Source organism: Miniopterus schreibersii (assembly GCF_964146895.1).
Source record: "Miniopterus schreibersii genome assembly, chromosome: 2".
In the NCBI taxonomy this organism is placed as follows: domain Eukaryota; kingdom Metazoa; phylum Chordata; class Mammalia; order Chiroptera; family Miniopteridae; genus Miniopterus; species Miniopterus schreibersii.
Window position 1 is genome coordinate 181,349,873 of NC_138102.1, and position 19,590 is coordinate 181,369,462.

General features: G+C 53.7%; 1 protein-coding gene and 1 long non-coding RNA gene across 2 annotated transcripts; one reads left to right on the forward strand and one right to left on the reverse strand.

Annotated features, from left to right (window-relative positions):
• Positions 1-1,260: 1,260 nt before the first annotated feature.
• Positions 1,261-9,370, reverse strand: CBX6 (chromobox 6). Its single transcript, XM_081129661.1, has 5 exons — positions 9,165-9,370; positions 8,941-8,984; positions 8,725-8,790; positions 8,512-8,578; positions 1,261-4,152 (listed from the first exon to the last, which is right to left on the reverse strand). Exons 1-5 carry the CDS (start codon positions 9,231-9,233, stop codon positions 3,151-3,153), a joined length of 1,248 nt encoding a protein of 415 aa, XP_080985787.1. The 5' UTR covers positions 9,234-9,370; the 3' UTR covers positions 1,261-3,150.
• On the forward strand, positions 8,882-10,535 carry LOC308553644. The gene is made up of 2 exons (XR_013998260.1): positions 8,882-8,969; positions 10,371-10,535. It is a non-coding gene; the product is annotated as an uncharacterized lncRNA (long non-coding RNA).
• The last annotated feature ends 9,055 nt before the right edge of the window (positions 10,536-19,590 follow it).

The following is a 19,590-nucleotide window of genomic DNA, read 5'->3' on the forward strand; positions in this document are numbered from 1 at the left end:
TGGGAGGCTGCAGGCCCAGCCCCACCAACCTCAACCACCACTTATTCCTCAGCAGCTGCCTGGACACCAGCAGTACTTTTACGAAGAGGCCTTGCTCCCAATACACCCATTTCACAGATGGGCAAATGAGGGTCAGAGAGGGGAATGAGACAGGGATGGGTCCCAACTTCCCATCTCAAACTAGAGACACCAGACCTCATCTGTTTCCTATGGCATGTGGGTAAAGAGGAGTGGCATTAAGGGGACGTGACTGATGCCCCAACCAATACTGAACATGGGAGATCGGGCTGTGGGGGTATTTCACATATAAAAATAAAGCAAACCAGACTGCAACTTCTGCTTGGTAATTAGGCAAACGGAAAAGCAGCAAGGGGGAAGGGCCCACAGGAGGCTGATCCGTGCAAGTGTGTGTGTGGGGGGGGCTTCTGGGACCCTGCTCTAAGCCACCCTGGAGAGAGGTAAGGTGGGCTGTTTGCTTGTGACACCGTGCCCACGCAGGGCCCCCAGGGGAGCTGCCCACCTCAGAGCAGTGTGCATGCGTGCCTCTGCACACACCGAGGTGGGGTGGGGCTGCAAGGCTGGGGTCAGGGGCAGCAACCCACCCACCAGTGGAAAGAGAAGGGGGCAGGCATTCCCTTCTCCCCATGGTTGCCCCCAATCCCTCAGCATCACCACCTAAGAGTCTCTCAGCATCCACAGCTCCTGTCTTCCTGAAGCCTGCATCCCCTACCTGGCCAGTGAAGCTCACGGGTGTCATGGTCTTTGGGGTGATGGGGAGGAAGATGCCCCCCATGGGGTGGTGGAGGTGGGAACCAGATGGCCCAACAAGCTGGCAAAGGAGCGGAGGAGAGCAAGAAACCCAAGTGCACCTACTCACCAGCCTTCCTGGAGAAAGTCACCAACAATGGGTCCTGGCCCAAGAGTGGGACCCTCACTGCCCCCCACGCCAAATCTCAGCTCCATTTGCTTGGTCCTTACATCTTCTGGCTAGTTACCTTGGAACCAGCTTTTATCCTTTCCTTTGAGCGAGGACAGGTGTGGAGTCTGGCCCAGGACAGGAGGGAGGGCCGCTGGCCACAACCCCGGGGCCCCACCCGCTGGGCCCGGGCCTCCATTCCTATCCCAAACATCGCCACCTCACCTGTGCAATCACTGCGTTACCAGTTTTTCTTTAAATATCTCTTTCTCCCCTCCCTCCCCAACCCCATAGGAATCCCACAATATTTTTTCTATTTCTTTTTTTTCCTTTTTTTGTTTTTTGCAAAACTAATTCTTTCACTTTCCTGTCATAAAATCACCTCTGAAAACACAACTTCTTTACAAAAAAAGTCACGAATGACACGGACTCTCAGGAAAACACATTTCTATGGTCTCTGGAAACACCTGTAACTGGCACCCAGGTGGTCGCTCACCTAGGGTGAGGGGTCGGGGGAAATCACCTCTCAGGACAGAGGAGAAAACCAGCCCTTATTTGGGGGGAAGCCAATTGGCACTTGGATGGCCACAGAGCCAACACGAAGGGCAGGTGGGGAGGGGTCCGGGAGTGCCAGCCCCCCAAACCCTCTGAGGGCCCTCAGGGGTGCAGAGGGCCAGGGGCCAGGCTGCAGCTCCTGGTGGGGACACTGAAAGAAAGAGTCCTCCCATTCTTTTTGTTTCCTAAATGGATTCCCTTTCTGCCTCTTCCTACCGTTTGCCATCACGCTTCTGAGCTGAGACTCCTGTCACCACACATACCAGGGAGCTACGCTGAGCCTCTCGCAGAGCATGCCATTCATGCCAATGAGTGACAGTGGCCCAGGGCTGCCTCCCGAGGCTGCCCCCAAAGTGCACCAGACCCTGGCCCTGTAAACCCCCGTTCTCCTGAACCCAGGCCCTCTCTTCGGTTCCCCCACTTTGGCCTGCCTGTCCTCCCAGTGTCTGGGTTAAAATTGGGGCTTTGGTCTCTGCTACTGGCATGGATGCCTCAGCTCCCTGGCAGCAGCAGGCAAGAAAAGCTGCAAAGGGCACCGGAGGCCTCCTGCTGCTTTGAGCAAGCTGGGCTGTGAGAAAGCCTCAGCGGTCAGAAGCAAGGGAGGGGGCAAGAGAGGCTGGAGACCCTTGAGAACAGTTCCAGGCTTCCTCCTTCTCCAGGAGGAGAGGAAGCTTGGGGCAGGGTCTCCCTCCTCTACTTCAGTCCCCACCATGCCAGGTGTGCAGCCACAGAAGACCTGGCCAGTCAGGCTGACCACCCAGAAGGAGAAGGGCATGGCGGTGCATGTGCCCAGGACACCCGGGACCGGAGGGGTGGCCCAGCTGGTGGCATGGGAAGGTCCAGGCCTTTGACGACCCTATTCTGAGGAACCCTAAAGAGTGCCGCCTGGAGAGTTTGGACCCAGTGCCCAGCGCACATACGGATACACATATACACACACCAGGGGGCGGCAGACGCAAGCGCACAGTTGGAAGTTTCCACAGCAGATTCTTGTAGCACCTTTGGTCGAGAACTGAAAGGGGCCTTTAGATGCTGGAGGCTGTGGCAAGGGGAGGTCCTGCCAGGTCCTCCCACCTTCCAGACAGGGCTTAGTAAAGAGGTGGGTGGGGCCTAAAGGAGTGCTCGAGTCTCCTCCAGAAGTGGACAGAAGACCCATGCCTCTGGGCACTGCCACCCTCACCTCAACCTGTCTGGGCTCTGCTATCCCTGCCCCTCCTGCCCAGGCATCTGGAGGAAGGAAAGGAATGGTACCCAGGCTGGGAGGGAATCTCCTAAGGGGCCCTGTGGCTGCCGGATTAGCACCGAGAGGTCAGATGCTGTGCACGAGCTGGAAGCAAGCTAGGGAGACAGGGTGGGATGTGGAGGAGGCAGCTGAACCCCAGGATCTGGGACTCCCTACGAGTTACCCAGTGGGCCCCACCGTGCATGGGCAGGGAGGGTGCCAAACGATAAGAGGGAGGAATTCCCAGTGCCCTCACCCCACTCCAGCCCTAATCTGGTCCAGGACTGAGCCCCACTGGGCTTCAGGAGGCCCCAACTGCCCAACCCCATCCCGGGGGTCAACACCAAGCCACTGAAAACAAGCAAAGCACAGGCAGGTGTCTGAGGGTGGGGGCAGGAGCAAGAGTATGACTTTGGGCAGGAGGGTCCCCCCAAAGCCCCCACCTTGGTGCAGACCCTCACTTGCTCACCCCACTGCTGCCACTCGCACCTGTGGTGCCTGACACCCCAGCTGCCACCTTCTCGAAATCCTCAGGGTTGCAGAACTCCTTAATAGTGACCGTCAGGAGGTTGCTGGTGACATCGGTGACGACCACATTGGAGCAGGGTGACATCTCAGGGCGCCAGTCCCCAGCCTCCGGCTCGGAGGTGCCGGCAGGCTCAGGGGCAGTGGGAAGTGCCTGGCTGGCAGCAGCAGTGACCTCAGGAGGTGCCCGCTTGCTGGTGGCTGCCATCTCCGGAGAGATGGACAGGTCGAGCACCTCGGGCTCTTGCCAGTCGGGGGCAGATGGGCTTATGGTCTCCGGGAGCAGCTTGGGAGGTGAGTCGTCGGGGTCAGAGGAGGACTGTGGTGCTGGCGAGGGGCAGCCGGAGGAGCTGGAGCTGCGGGCGTCGTAGGGGGCAGAGGGGGCTGCCAGGAGCAGCCCCGGGGCGGTGGAAGCAGCAACGTCAGCCTTGCTGGCTGGCGGGGGCGGGAGAGGGCCTGGCGGAGGCGGCTTATTGTACAGCGCGAAGGCTCCGAACTTCATGTGGCGGATCTGTGTGCGCAGGATGCTCTCACTGAACTTCTTGCTCTTGCCGATGACGCGGTTCCGAGAGGGGACTTTGGGGCGGGCAAGGTTTCCAGCCCCCTGCCCGGCACCGGCTCCACTCGTGCCCTTGTCGATGACCTTCAGGTTCAGAATGATACGGTTCCGCTTGGGCTCCCGAGGCTTTACCTTGCGATTGATGATGCGCACGGTCTCGGAGAAAGGAGAGATGGGTGGGCGCAGGCCAGGGCTGCCCCCCTGGGGGTCTGGGCGAGGCAGGGGGCGGCGGGACATGCGGTGGCAGCGACGGATGTCCTTTTTGAGGCGGTGCACGGCTGCGCTGGAATGCAGCTTGGGCGAGGAGGCACTGGCGCTGGGCTTGACTGAGAAATGCACATCACTGATGCGGAGGGCCTCAGCCTGGGCCCGCGCCTGCGGGGGAGAGGGAGAGGGTTGGTGCGGGCTCAGCTTCCCGCTGCCCTCCTCTCGAGACCCTTGCACCAGCCACTCACACAAATGGTCTCATTAAACCATCCTGAGAGCACTTAGGAGAATCAGCGCTGCTCAGGACCCATCTTAGAGATAAAAGGAACCGGATTCAGACAGGCGAAGCAGGTGCACAAGATAGGAGGGCAAATCGGACCTTCGTCCAGCTCCAGCTCCAGCTCCAAGACTCACACTACCTATGCAAGCTCTGCTATGGGCCCTGAAGACAGACGGGTGGTGGCTGCCCTTGTTGACACAGGAGTGTCAACAGTTGAGACGCTACACAGAGAGAACCTTTTGCTCAAAAGTCCCTGACCGACCCTGCTCTGTGAAGGGGGCCAGCCCAGCCTGGCACTCCTCCAGGGACCAATTCTTAGGGACAGAAAGGAGAGGAAGGACCCTCCCTGCTCCACCCTATACCCCAGCTCTAGTGACCTACTTTGCAGTATACCAAATTCCCCGTGGTCTCTCTCTGCCTTTGACCAGGATGCATCTTATTTGGACCTGCCTCCCACCGGATCACTGCCTTTGGTACTGGCCACTTCACAGTCTCTGCACTAAAACGGTGGGGGCAGGGCAGCTGAACAGAGTTCTGTGGGCAGCTGGATACTGGCCCAGGCACCTGGGCCCAGCTTCATCCCAGGTGTGAAACTGGAAAGCCCCAGGGCTCTGCAGCAGCTCACCTGCTATATCATGGAACACTTGGGGTGTGGCAGGGCCCCCAGAGACCCCAGGTTCAGAGCAAGGGACTCAAGGCCATATCAGTTGTCCTCCATGGTCTATCTATTGTTCCCTTACTGTGACAGTACTGATGAGGATGTGCCAGCCACTTGAGGCTACAACTATGAACACAGCCTCTACCCAGGAGGCTGTGCTCCTCCGGAAAACAAGTAACAGGCAGTTAGGCTGCAATAAAGGAAATGTGGGGCCAGAGAAGCACAGAGAGGGTCACAGATCCTGGAAGGAGCCTGAGCAGGAGACAGCCCTGGTCCTTCCTGAGTCCAACAGTGCCCCAGGTGGTTGCAGAGGCCCAGGTGGCCTGCTGAAGGGGCACTGCTAAGACATACGGTGGAGGCAGAGCGCCTGGCATTGAAAGGATGCAGAGTAGCCAAGGGATTGAAAGCAATGGCTGGAGAGAGGGTGGAGGTGGATGACTGATCTGTACTCTACACACATCCCTGGCTCCTGGTGGGGCAGGGGACGCATTAGGGGTAACTGCATTCATCCAGGTGGGAGATGGTAGTGGCCAAGAAAAGGGCACATTCCCACAGTCTGTGAGCTCCCTGAGAGTGGATCTGTGGTTTGGGGTCTCTTCACCTCACCCACAACAGCATTGGACACTTAACTGACACCTGGGAGGTAGCCTGTATGCTCCTCAGACAAGACTAGGTTGTATTTGACCACAACCCCCAGAAGAGGTGTTTGCTGACTTACTTGCTGAGTAAGCAAGGATTCCTTCATTTAGATTTGATGTTAGAAGTACACTTTAATCCAACAGGAGGCCCTACCACACACTTAGGGCCTCCAGGGGCTGCTTGGTCAACAATCCTTTCAGCCACTAGGTGGCAGCACACAATTCCCGGCCACCCCCTGCCAGGGCTGCCAGCTCTTCTTGCTCCCAGGCAGCAGAGCCAGGTACTACTGGTTCCCTTACACCCCCTTCCCAGACAAAGGCAGGGGAAAGCCACTGGATTTTCCTTGGCATGGCAAGCAGAGCCTTTTGCAGGTTCAACCCCGTAGGAGCTTAGGGGATCCGGTTCTTTCTGATCCACACCCCCAGGGGGTTAGTGGTTTCCCTCTGCATATTGCCTGAGCCCTTGGACCACTGTAATAATGGTTCTGCCAAAGTCCAGGAGTGATGGACAATCCCTGCGGAGTGGCTAAGAGTGTGGGCAAACCTCAGATCCAGGCTTAAACCCTGGCTCAGTGGGCCCCTGGGCTTCTTTCCCTATCTGTGCAATCATAGCAGAACCCGCCACAGCCGCTCCTATGACCATCACTACCTGTTACCTGCTTAGCACAGTGTTTGGCATGGAGCAAGCACTCAATAAAGACTAGATTTATCCATGGGGGGGATGGTGGGGGGGCTTATGAGCAATAAAGTTTTTCTAAGGTATGGTTTCCAAACTTTGTGAGAAATATTTCTTCCTTTATAATCTCTAAATACAGGATGGGGCAAAAGTAGGTTTACAGTGGTATGAAAGTTTATTCTCGTATTATTATTTATTAACTATTGTATTATTTTCCATTATGAATGGTAAGCCTACTTTTGTCCCATCCTGTACAATTTTTTTTTTTTGAAGGGACTGGTTTAACTTTTCTCCTTCTATTGCCTCTCCAGACTGAAAATTTTTTGTAGGTAGGACCTGGCTCTGCCTGTGATTTAAACATGGCAACCACAGCCAACATGTTTACAGTACTGACCTGGTGACAGGCATGGCCCTAAGGGATTAGCATGTACTATAGACAGCATGAAAGGTTAAAGACCTAGACTCTACTCCTGATACTCTGGGATCGCGGGCAAGGTATTTAACTCATCTGGCCTGTTTTCCTGTGTGTAAATGGGGATAATGCAATCTCCTTCCCAGGCTCCTGTTCCCTTCAAAATACTCCCCAGCAGAAAGTGCCGAGTGTAACTGGTTTACTGTACAAGCTGCCTCGCAGTGGCTCCCAATCATGGTCCTCTCATCTGCCTCTGCAGGCCACCCCTTCACGGTTTCCTGGTGTGTCTGTCATCTTGATCTGTAACCTGACGCGTGCTCTCTGAGGGACAGGGTGAGGAACCCGAAAGGATGAAGCCATGAAGTGGGGTGGTGGGACCCCTGGGAGGTCAATTCCCCTTCTGCGCCTTTCTCATTTTTTAAATGGACAGAATACTCCCCACTTCATGTGGCTGTTGAGAGTATTAAAGGGGATAATCCATGTAGGGGCTCAGCACTGTGTTAGGCCCATTGCCTGCTCAGGAACTAGAACTATTTTCAAAAAGGCATTTCGTGAATCAAGTCATTACTCCCTTCACCACTAGGGGGCGCTCCAGCAGCGCTGAGATGCTGTCATACCAGCCCTTCAGCAGCTCTGAATAAATCTCTCCTAAGCAACATCAAGGGTTAATTAAGGCTGCTTCATGGACCCCCAAGATGTGTTTAGATCCGGGCCAGGGATCACAGAAATATGTAATTCTGGAAACCAACACTTCTTTTACTTCTGCTTTAAGCCAAAAGCAAATCCTAATACACAGTCCTTTTGGGTGGGGAGGTGAGGCTGGAGAGGCCCACCCCACTCTCATTGGGCTTTGAGCCTTTTGGATACTTTGGTGATTCTGAGCTCTGCATTCTGCACAATCTCCTCTCTGCAGAGTCCTCACTGCCCTTCCTGTACCAAATGCCACAGAGTCACAGGCTGTCGGGATGGGAAGGTGCCCTGAGACAATCTTAGCTGTATCGCACAGACTAGTTGCCCAGGGAGGCTCATCGGCAGCCTTGCCTGTCATCTGGAGTCATCTTACCCTCCCTTTTCCAGACTCTGTTCTTTCTCAACAATAAAATAAAATAAAATAAAATAAAATAAAACCCAAAAAAACTAAGATGGCTTCCTCTGGAGCTAGGTTTCCCTCCCTTGCCAAGGCTAATGTGCTATATTTTCACTCCCCCACTCTCCATCTTCATTAGGGCCTCTAGAAACAGCCAGCGGTAGTGAGAAATTGAGGCTCAGAGGCCTGAAGCCAGTAGCCCAGCCTGGGTTATGAACTCAAAGTGAAGTGATTTAAGGTCAAATTCAAGTTGAATCCCCCCAGTGAGGAGGAAAGGCATGCAGAACAAATCTTGAGAAGCTGGGGGCAGGGAAGCAGGTGGCCCCCAAATGCCTCTTCCTGTTCCCAGATATGAGGGAGACCACATGGGTTCTAATTCCGGGCAGAGCCCAAGGGGAGATGCCTCAAGGCTGGGGGAGATGCAGGCTCTCAGGTACAGAAGTGACCTCCCTCCACCACCTCAGGTGGGGCAGTCCCCACCTGCTTCATGCACCTCCTTCCTGGAGCCCTGCAGGCCTCCCCAAGCCCTGGTTTTGTCAGCGAGGATTACTCCCCTCCTGGCCCCCAACTCCCAGAACCCGCTTGCTGAAGCTGGAGCCGGCCGGGGTTCCTGCCAGGGGCTCGTCGAAGGCTCACAACCACCCCCTGCCCAGCTGGGGCCGGTCTGGAAAGGCCCGCCCGCCTGGGCGGCCGCCGATCTGTCCCTCCCTCGCAGGCCCCGAGTGGTGGCGGGGCTAGGGGCCCGAGAGGGGGCTGCTGGGGCTGGGCCAGGTTACCTTCAGGAGGAAAGTTTTGGGTTTGGGTCCCCTCTTCTTGGGCCCATACAGCTCTCGCTCCCTCTCCCTGCGGCGGAGAAACGCAAAAGGTTAAAAAGAGCCCCTTCCCGGGCCCCGCTCCGCGCTGCCCTCCCGGGTTGGCTCCCCCGTTTCCCCGCGCGGCGCCCCAGCCCAGCCTCGGCCCCGCCGCCCCTGCCAGCTTCCCAAACTCACTTCTGCTCGAAGGCTGCGATGAGCCTCGAGTCCAGGATGTTCTCCTCGGGCTCCCAAGTGCTGTACCTGCCGAGTCACACATGCAGAAAATAAAAATGAAAACCAGAGAGGAAGAGGCACGCGCGAGGAGCCAACGCGAGCACCCAGCAAGGGGAAAAAAGGCCCGGCGTCCACTGCCTCCCCTCCCCCCTCGCCCCCGGACCCGGAGACACTCACTTGATGGCCCACCCCTTCCATTTCACCAGGTACTCGATGCGTCCCTGAAAAACAGAGAAGAAAAAAAGGGGAGAGTGGGGGTGGGGAGGATGCGGGGACCGAGGAGGCGGCGGCGCGGGGGTGGGCGAGAGAGCCCGGGTTAGCGGGACCGCTTCGCCCCGAGGGCCCGCGGACCCGGGCAACGGCTGCGGGAACAAGGCGTCCCGCCCCGGGCGGCGGCTCACCTTCCGAATCCTCCGTTTGATGATGGATTCGGCCGCGAAGACCCGCTCGCCCACTGCAGACAGCTCCATCTTGCTCAGCGGCACCCACAGCCCATAATACTCCCTGCTCCCGCGGCCGGTGCTGCACCGCTCGCGCACGCGCCGCAGCGCACAGGCCCCGACGGGCGGACGCGCGGGGGGCGCGCGCTCGCGCTCCAGCTGCGGGCCGTCACGTGACCCTGCGAGCGGGCGCGCCGTTGCCTGGACCTCCCCTTCCCCCGGGGCCGTTGCTAGGGAAAGTGAGCGCCAGCGGAGCGGGGGCGCGCGCTGGCTCTTAAAGGGGCCTCGCCCGGCGGCCCGAGCCGTGGCGCGGAGCCCCGCAGATGCTGGTCTTGTGGGAAGCCGCGCAGCGCAGTCTTACATTTTCCACTCCCCTCTCCATCTTCCCGGCCCCCGATGGCTGACAACTTCTCCCTCCTTTAACCTCACCCCACCCCCCCAATGCAAGTTTCACTAGGCCCCAAAAGGGGAAGGGCGATGAAGTCTTTGCAGCCGCTGCGCATCTTCCCGGCAGAAGTTTACAAACAGTTAAATATGATACAGCAGAAATGCATTTGCTGTTGCCAGGCCCTGCGGGAATTTCTTTAAAACATCGCCCCCCCCCCCGCCTCTCCCCCTTATCCATTATTTATGTATTCGTGGGAGTGTGGTTTTGTAACCAGTTCAGATGAATTAAAACAAATCCGCCACTGCAGGAGAGGGGGGCGGGGTGAGTGGGGCCGGGAGCCCCGCGCTGATGCCGAGCATCTGTCCTTAGGCAGGACCTGGGGCGGCACCTGCCTGCACCCGAGGCCGGGGGAGGGGGGGGGCGCAGGCAGGACCACGTGGCGAGACGGAGGGAGAGGGGCCTGCGGGGCGAGCGCGGGCTCCCCGCGCTCCACATGGAGGCCGAAGCAGGTCCTCCTCGGGCTGTTAGGTGGAAACCACCCTCCCGATCGCGTCCCTATGTTTTGTGACCCCCAGGTCCCCCGGCCAGGTCACTCCTGCCGCCTGCAGTTTCTCTAACGACTCTGCCATTACTCGGGGGGGACCGGACCCCAGCCTCCTACTTGGGGAGGGGCCGAGGGACGGGCCGGTCCGGGAATGGACACAAAGTAGCCCTGCCACGCAAAACGCTCCATTTCTTTTATTTTGAATTATTTAAACTTTATTTTATCCCATCAACAGTCTTGTTCTTTGTAACTTCAAAAGAAGCAAAAAGCAGCTGTGCGTCATCTCCATCAAGCCATGACCATCTTCACGCATCTTCTTCCCGCCTCTGTTCTGTGTCCATATAAACACGTATATATATGTAACGTCTTTGTTTTTAATAAAATGGGGCCGTATGATTCACACTGTGTGGAATCTGCATTTCTTCCTTAATGATATAAAGTAGACCTCTCTGGGTATCATTAACTACAGATGTCACCGTCATTTTAGTGACTGTGGTGGGGCTGACCTGGGGGTGGAGAGGAATGGGGAAGTGGTGAGGGTCAGGGTTGTCTCTTTTTTTTTAATATATCTCCATTGATCTCAGAGAGGGAAAGGGAGAGGGAGAGAGAGATAGAAACATCAATGATGAGTCATTGATCAGCTGCCTCCTGCACACCCCCCACTGGGGATCGAGCGTGCCACCCGGGTGTGTGCCCTGACCGGGAATCGAACCCTGATCCCCTGGATCCTAGGTCGATGCTCAACCGCTGAGCCACGCCCGGCAGGGCAGGGTTGTCTCTTGCTCTCATTACCTGTTTATCAGAAAAGATGATTTTTGCATTTCTGTGATGGAACACCAATTCTTGCCATTTCAAATAAACCATATCAAAATTTCTGCTTCTCGTTCCTGCATCTCTGCAGATTTGTCCGATTATTACTTTGGGAGAAATTACCCTCCCCCCTGAATATCAACATGCTCTTGAGAAATAGCTGTCTGCTGGCCAGCCTAGAGTGGGCTTCGGTGTAAGAGCAGAGCTGCCCCCTGGGAGTGGTGGGGGTGAGTGGGCAGGTGAGCTGTGTAGCTAGTGTGTGTGTGTGTGTGTGTGTGTGTGTGTGTGTGTGTGTGTTTTCAGGCTGGGGAGACAGGCAGCTGATGAAGCTGATAAGCATTAATCCGTTCGTTAGTTCTTCCAGCAGCTTTTGTGAGCCCCTTTTAAGACTTTGTGTTAAATCAAGAGAAGCAAAGTTGTCCAGGCTTGAGGTACGCTCAGTCAGGTGAGAAAGACACCTGCCATATAGTGTGACTAGCACTGGAATAAAGATGTATTAATTTCCTGTGATGGCTACATCAAATTATCACAAATTCAGTGGCTTAAGACAGCACAAATTTGTTATCTTACAGTTTTGGAGGTCAGAAGTCCCAAATCAGTGTCACTGGGGCTAAAGTCAGGGTATCCTCAGGGCTGGTTCCTTCTGGAGGCTCTAGATGGGAATCCACTTCTTGCCTCACCCAGCTTCTAGAAGCTGCTGGCGTTCCTTGGCTCATGGCTGCATCAGTCCATTCTTTACTTTTGCCTTCCCCTGACTGGCCTGTTACGTGTGTTATATGCTCTTAAGTCAGCGCCGACTCTGGTGACCCTATGGATGAGTGACGTCCATGACCTCCTGTCCTCAACAGCCCCACTCAGCTCCTGTGGACTCGTGCCCGTGGTTTCTTTGATGGAGTCAATCCATCTCATATTTGGTCTTCCTCTTTTCCTACCGCCTTCAATTTTTCCCAGCAGTATTATCCTTTCCAAAGAACCCTGTCTTCTCATGATGTGCCTGAAGTAGGACAGCTTCAGTTTTGTCATTTTTGCCTCCAGCCATGTTTCAGGCTTAATTTGCTCTACAATCCACTTGTTTGTCTTTCTGGTGGTCAAGGAGATCTGTAGAGCTCTCCCCCGACACCATATTTCAAATGAATCAGATTTTTTTCTATCCGTCTCCTTCACTGTCCAACTTTCATATCAGTACATGGTAACTGGGAATATGAGGGTGTAGCTGGTCTTGGCCTTGGTCTCAAATGACACACCTTTGTTGTTGATGATCTTTGCTGATTCTTCCATTGCTGTCCTTCTGAGTCTCAGCCTTTTCTTGATTTCTTAGCTGCATCTCCATTGGAATCGATGACTGAACCAAGGACTGACCCTCTGCCTCCTCCTAATGAGGACCCTTGTGATTGGGCCCACACAAATGATCGAGGCTCATCTCCCCATCTCCACATCTCTCCCTCAATCATATCTGCAAAGTCCCTTTAACATAAGGTAACATTTATACAGGGTATGGGTGTCATAGGTTCTGGGGATTAGGAAGTGGACATCTTAGGGAGGTAGCATTGTTCAGCCGGCCATGGAAGGAATGTATAGGATGCCTTGGAAGTCTAGATGTATTAGTCAGAGTCCTTCGAGAAACAGAGTCAATAGCACATATGTAGTGATAATAAGAGGAGATTTATTATAGAAGTTGACTCACATGGTTATGAAGGCTGAGAAGTCTGCAAACCGGAGACCAAGAAAGGTGTTCCTGGACTTTTGGTTTGCAGAAACTGAAATCATAAATGAGTGTTGCTTTAAGCCACTAACTTTGTGAAAATTTGTTACGGAGCAATAGAAAAACTAATATATAAGTCCATTCCAGATTCAGGGATGGAGAAATAGACTCCACCTGAGTAGGAGGAATGACAAGGTCACATTGAAACGGGGGCTCAGGGCCACTGTTGTAATAACTTACCACAACTGAGTCCCCAGTTGGGATAGAGATCATGCTCAAAGCTGTTGGGATCCTCAGGGTCAGATGCTCCCTCCGTCTGGGCACCTGCAGGATCCTGGGCACCTGCCTTAGTGCCTCCCACCAGCTGGCTCACACGGGTGCTGAGTCAATGTCTGTGGGCAGAGGGAGGAACGAACGCACTGAAGTCTGTGCTACTGGGGGGGGGGGACTCCGGATAAAAAGCATTTGGCTGCGCTTGGGGTGAGGAAGGACCAAAGGATGCAGGGGAAGTGGCTTTGTTACCAGCTTAGATGTCAACCCAGTGTGGTTGACACACTCAGGCTGACCCTTGAGGTCCTGAGCAACGTGAGAATTGGGAAAGAATCTTTAGCTCCTTTCCTCCTGAGGATCCATCCAAGTTAACTGTCCAGAAGGACTATCCCCTTCCTGATGGCAAAGGGCAGTGCCTTGAGCTCAGGCCACAGGCCTTCATTCTGTCCCCAGTCTGGGGTTCTGGAGGCCTGGAGCATGGGCTGTCATGCGGTGGGGGAAGCATCCTATGTGTGTGTAATCCAACAGTCAAGTCTATGCATTTGTCACCATCATTTAACCAGGGCTGGGGAACCTTTTCTGTGCCAAGGCCATTTGGGTATTTATAACAACACTCTGGGGCCATACAAAATTATCTACTTAAAAATTAGCTATGAAAAGATCTCCTAGATTTATTGAATTTCAAGTCCCGCCTGTGGCTGCCTTGGCAGAGCCAGACCAAATGATTTCGAGGGCCGTATGTACAGCCCGCGGGTACACATTCCACACCCCCGATTTAAACAATGTAAAATGATACTCTGCAGATGTATTCGCTGCCACACACCGCGACATCCCTGGCTATGTGTTTGTTTTTCTTATCAAGTGACTCAGTAAGGACTTGCTCCCTGGAGAATGCTAAGGGAGTGGGTGAAGCAGGACCTTTCCGAAGCAGAGAGCAGTGTCACCTCAGGTGGGGGCCCAGCCCGGTCCTGCCGCAGCTCTGGGGTGTAAGTCACTCCTCAGTCCTTGTTCCCACCGCGGGCACTGGCTGAAGGCTGCAGGGGTGGGCGGGCGATGTCGGTTCCCAGGGGGCCTGCTTTCTACCTCCATGTGCAAAGTGGCTTCGTGCCCTGGTGGCCTTGGGAAGGAGAGATGCAGGTTCTGGCTGTTGGAGGGAAAAGCACGTGGTGAGGTGGGGGGGGGGCATGACCAAGGGATTCCGGGGGATAGGGGCAGAGAGTACATATTGTACAGGGGTGACCCACAAGATCGTGTGTACGGCACTTTACAGGCTGGTTCCCACCCCAGGCCCTTGGAACTGGCTGCTCCCTCCGTGGGGCACTCACGTTTTCTCCTGATGAACACGTGACTTTTTACCTCACCTCTGTCAATCTGCTCAAACGTCATTTCTTCAGAAATGTGTCCTCTGACGTCCTTAGCTAAAGTGGCCCCATCGTCCCATCACTCTATTCCCTTAGCACCACCTGATGTTCTACCAACCACTGAGTTACTGCCTGGCTAGACTCCCCACTCCGTGGGGCAAGGATAAGGTGCCCATTGGTGCTAGCTCAGGGCCCTGCACATAGTAGGTGCTCAATAAACATTTGTGGGCTACCTGAGTGGGCCTCTGAAGTGATTTTTCAAGAGCAATTTTGACCATATAACCTACGGGGATTGAGACCCAGCAAGCGCTCCCTGGGCCTCCCCTCCCCTCCCGTCCCCGTGTTGGGCTCTGGGATGCGAGGGTGGGAAAGATGGGGTCTCTCCTGTGGGAACTGAGGCCTACGGGAGATGAAAGCGCGAACAGGTGCAGCTTGAGCTGTGGCACTTACAGCACCATTCCCGTCTGGTGGGTGTGTCGTGAGGATAACTGGATGACATGCGTGTCACATCTAAAGCCCCGTGGAGCACACAGAGTATATACTTACATGCTTTTCTTCCCCTAAAACTCAGTTTTAATTCTAGAAATTGAAAGTGCATTGGTCAAAAATAACACCAAGCACTTGGCACACACTCATCAGGTGTGAGGAGTCTCCCATTTGACCCTCAGAACAATCCTACAAGGTGCTTGCTATTACTATTCCGTGTCTCTGTGGAGGATACTGGGTTTCTACCTGCACACGGAAGACACTGAGTTGAACCCAAGCTCTGTGGCCACCAGACACCCCTCATCTCCCCCCGCTGCCAGATGACGCCTGCCCTGGGGTGTAATTTGACTTATGAAACTATGGACAAAAAAGCTGCAGACGTGCCATCAGGGACAATATGAGTCCCGAGTCTTGAACCATGTGTAGTGCCTTCTGAAATCGAGTGCTGTGAAATTATGTGCCCCCAAGGAAAGGTTATTTTTAGAAGGAGGGCAGTAGAGTTTTTTGGAAATATGCCTAAATACGGTCATAATTGGGCAAGGGGCATGGGAGCTCCAATTCTGGCAGAGGGATCTTTTGGAAAGGCCGTTCTGACCAGTCATTCCTCTGTTTAAGACCCTTCAATGCTGGAAGGAGCCAAAATATCAACAGGGGAAAAACCTCTCAGGCTGTGTCTGGGAGGAAGCCCGAGCCCTTTCTCCGGGGAGGAGGCAGGCCTTCCTGATGGCCCCACTCCCTGTCCCCCATCCCACAACCCCTTCCTTTGGTCTCGTGACAATGCCTGTTTCCTGACTGGTCCCTGCTTTTTCACACCTTTGCACCTTTAGTTCACCCAGGAAACACCTACATGTGTTTCAAAACTCAGTTCTGGGATGTCCTTCTGAGTGAAGCCCCACCTGGCCCCCCGGGTAGAGTGGTCAGCCTCCTTTTGCCCCATGTGGGTGTTTGCAGAGCTCCAGGAACACAGGAGAGTTCTGTCTGGTCACTGTTCTCTCCTCCTGCAGCAAGAGCTCCCCAAGGGCAGGGACCCCAATACCCTTCAGTTCCCTGACACCGGGTAGCCAATCAACTCATGTTTATTGGGTGTCAACCATGTGCTTAGCATGATTCTAGACATGGGATATGGCAGAAAAAAGCCAGACCCCAGTCCTCAGGGAGCTTAGGTTCTTCTGAGGGCAGCAGACAATGAACACACAAAACAAAAAGATGATTTTCAGGCCAACTAAGTGTTATAAAAAGACTAAATAGAGAGGAGCAGGGTGTATGGATGGGGTGCTCTGCTAGGTCAGAGCAGGTCTTTTGAGGAGCCACATCGGAGATGAGACCCGCATGAGGAAAAGGAGTCAGCTGCATAGATTTGGGAGAAGAGCTTTCTAAGCAGAAGGAGCAGCAAGTGCAAAGGCCCTGAGGCAGGGGCATGCTTGGCATATCTGAGGGAGACCAGTGGGGCCGGAATGGAGTGGGTGGGAGACTGAGGTCTGCAAGGGAGGCAGGAGCCCCACATGCAGGGTCTCACAGGTCATGAAGGAGAGCTCGGGCTCTGTTCCGAGTGCAGTAAGGAAGCTCTGGGAGAGAACTCAACACAAGAGGAGAAGGGGCCCGGTAGGGTGAGCTTGATACAGAGGCAAAGCCTTGGGATGTTGGAGAGGTCCTGAGTGCTGAGGGGTGGCTGCTTCTCAAACCCGGCATGGCCAAACCTCCTCCATGTATGTCCAGGGAGGCAGAAGGCTGAAAATAAAAGTGGAAAGGGCTGTGCTGAGAATCTCCAAGCCTGGGCACCCTCTGACAGAGATATGAACAGGGAGGGGGAAGACACTCCCCTGGTCTGCTAGTTAGTCTGGGCAAATGTTAAGCTTCTGTACAAAGACACCCCAAAATACAGTGATGGGTTTCTGTCTTTGACACAGTCTGGCTTGCGGAGGCTGGTGGCCCCCAGTGAGACCAGCAGGGCTGATGGCGGGTGATCAAGGCCACGGTTGGGGGAACTGACTCCTGAGCAATCACAGATAAAATGCGGGCAATTCTGGCTCATGTGGGCCCTCACCCCGCTGATCCCTCCCTCCTGCAGGGAATGTAAACCAGATGAGAAGAAACCACGTTCCGGCTGTTTGCTTTCATCCCGGCAGGGTGGAGCCAGCTCTGTGCAAACTTGCCCTCTTCCCGCTCCTCCTGTTTTGTTGGGAAACTTTTTTTATTTGAAATACTTTTCAGTTGTTTGGGGAGGAGTGGGGGGTGTTAATTTCTCCAGGCTCTTCCACTGCAGGGAAAGGTGAGGGCCACCCCACGGGTGGCTGCTGGAGGCTGCATCGAGAAAGAGTGAACCACGGGGCTAGTGCTCCTTTGGTGCCATTCGCGGGTCTGCCAGGCAGGGTGGCCCCTGCCCTGGAGCCATGGGCCAGCCGGAGGGACAGGGAAGGCTGGCTGCTGGCTGCTGGCTGCTCTCCCCAGCATCGTGGCCTTGGTCCCTGCTCCTGTTGACAGTGGGGACCAGTGTTGCCTGCCCGGGGCCAGCTGCCCCTTTCCTCCTTACCTCCTTGCTCTTGAGGGGCCCCCTCAAGGTGAGTGATAATAAAGATTCGAATCTTGCTGTGACCCAGTGGTTCTGGGACTGTTTTAAAACAGAAACCTGTAGGGGTTAACTCAGAAAGTCTTTCTAATGGATTCATGGAGCTCTGCCTCCAGAATGCACGCCCAGCAGAGAAAGCACCCAGAAAGTGCTGTGCCCGGCTCAGCAGCCCAGATGGGGGGCAGGGGGGCGGGTCCCAGGGCTGGGGACACACTAGGGCCTCCCAGACTCTCCTGGGAGGGGTTTTCCAGGAGCCTGGGGTTCTCAGGGGAGCAGGTAGGCCACAGTCAGAGGACAGGAGGATGTGTCCGCCCGATTAGGTAGGTAGTTTGGAAGCAGCCACGCCGGTGGCAGTCCCCTGCTGGGGAGGCTGCCTGTGACCTTTCTCACCAGGCAAGTTCTTTACTCCCTCCAGGGCTGTCGAACAGTATTTCTAGTATTATGCGTATGACCCCAGCACCCCTCCCCGCCACTCCCTTTCCTTCAGGTGGACTCTCCTCCGGGTGCCCACGGGGATCCTGCTGGAGAGAACTGCATCCTGATCCTGACGATCTGAGCCACCAGGGAGCAAGAGTCCTGGTGCCCCTCAGCCTCCGACTATGGGACCGGGCCGCACGCTGCTGGCTCTCACGTGGAGATGGGACATCCCTCTGGGGGACACTGTCCCATTGGGGCTGGGAAACACTGCCCGCAGGTGATGGGCGTGTAGAGCAGGAGAGTCATGACCCAGGCCCAGTTCCCGTGTGAATTTAAAAGGGCCAGGGAGTCAGCCCAGGGTCCTGCTGGGCATTTGTCCTATTCTTGGCTCCACACAAGCAGAAATGAGGTGACAAGACTGTCTCAAATAACCTCAGACCCATACACACATATACACATTAATGTGAATGGTTTTTGATGCCCTTAGAAGTCATTTTTGTGTGCAGAAAAGATTATTCAAATGTTTGCTTAGGTTTTAAAAATTAATATTCAATTTATTCAAGTTAGCATAAAAGGAAAAAGCCTACTTTATCCTCAAACTCGTAATTTCAGCTTAAATAACTTATTTTAATTCTAGGTCTAACAAATTTAAGCCAACACTTTTAAGGAGGCTTTGATTAATTTTGGTCTCATTTATCAACTTAAACTCCTTTAAACATTTCACATTGCATTATCCATTACATATAATAGATTTGCTTAATTTTCCAAGTATAATTGGCTGACAAACCTTCTCAGGTACTTAAGCAATTCTTACAAACCTAACACATTTAGTTTATAAATATGGTAACTTTGAAGTTTGATGAGCTGTCCCTGTACTATGTATAAAAGAGTAAAGCCCTGGCCAGTGTGGCTCAGTTGGCTGAGAATTGCCCCCTGCACCGAAAGGTTGCTGGGTTAACTCCTGGTCAGGGCACGTGCCCCAGTTTCCGGCCTCAGTCCCCGGTAGAGGGTGCGGAAGGCAGCTGAGAGATGCTACGCTCTCACATTGATGTTTCTCTCTCCCTCTCCCTTCTCTAAAAATCAATAAGCTATTCTTTAGAAAAAGAAAGAAAGAAACTGACCATTTATATCACCAAAAAGCAACCTTTGGTTAATGTTAAAAAGTTGGATCGAACAAATAACATTTTCTGACCATCACGTAATTCAAGAAGAAGTCAATAACCAAAAAATAGAAATGAAAAGACCCCTTTAAATGATTCGTGGATAGAGAAGAAAGCATAATGGATTTTAGAATATGCTTAGAGGTGAACAGTAATAAAAACTCCACATATCAGAACATGAGAGGCTTATATGAGATAAAGGCTGAAAATCAGTAAACCAAACATTCAACACACAAGAAGTTATCAAGAGAACAGCTGAATAAACTCAAAGAAAGTAGGAAAAAGGAAACGCACAAGATAGCAGCAGAAATACATGAAACAGAAAACAACCACAAAGCAGACGTGACTTCTGCTTCTTCGGAAAGACTAATAAAACTGGCAAACCTCTGGCAAGACTGTTAGGAAACAGAGAGATGGAACCATATACTATCGAAAGGAAACACGGTTGCAGATGAAGAACAAATTTAAAATACAGTCAGGGGATACTATGAGCAGCTTTTTGCCAATAATACAAGTAAGCATTTCCATTTTGCAGATATATTAGTTCCCTGTTGCTACTGTAACAAATTGCCACCGATTTAATGAATTAAAATGACATGAATGCATTACTTTCCAGTTCTGGAGGCCAGAAGCCCAAGATCAGTTCCACTGGGCTGAAAGCAAGGTGTCAGCAAGGCCGGGTC

Bases quoted from the DNA above. Each gene is read 5' to 3' on its own strand.
- CBX6 (XM_081129661.1), bottom strand. From the start codon at position 9,233: ATGGAGCTGTCTGCAGTGGGCGAGCGGGTCTTCGCGGCCGAATCCATC. The intron at 8,985-9,164 runs GTGAGCCGCCGC...TCTGTTTTTCAG, and splicing joins TCAAACGGAGGATTCGGAAG to GGACGCATCGAGTACCTGGT. The intron at 8,791-8,940 runs GTGAGTGTCTCC...GTGACTCGGCAG, and splicing joins TGGAAGGGGTGGGCCATCAA to GTACAGCACTTGGGAGCCCG.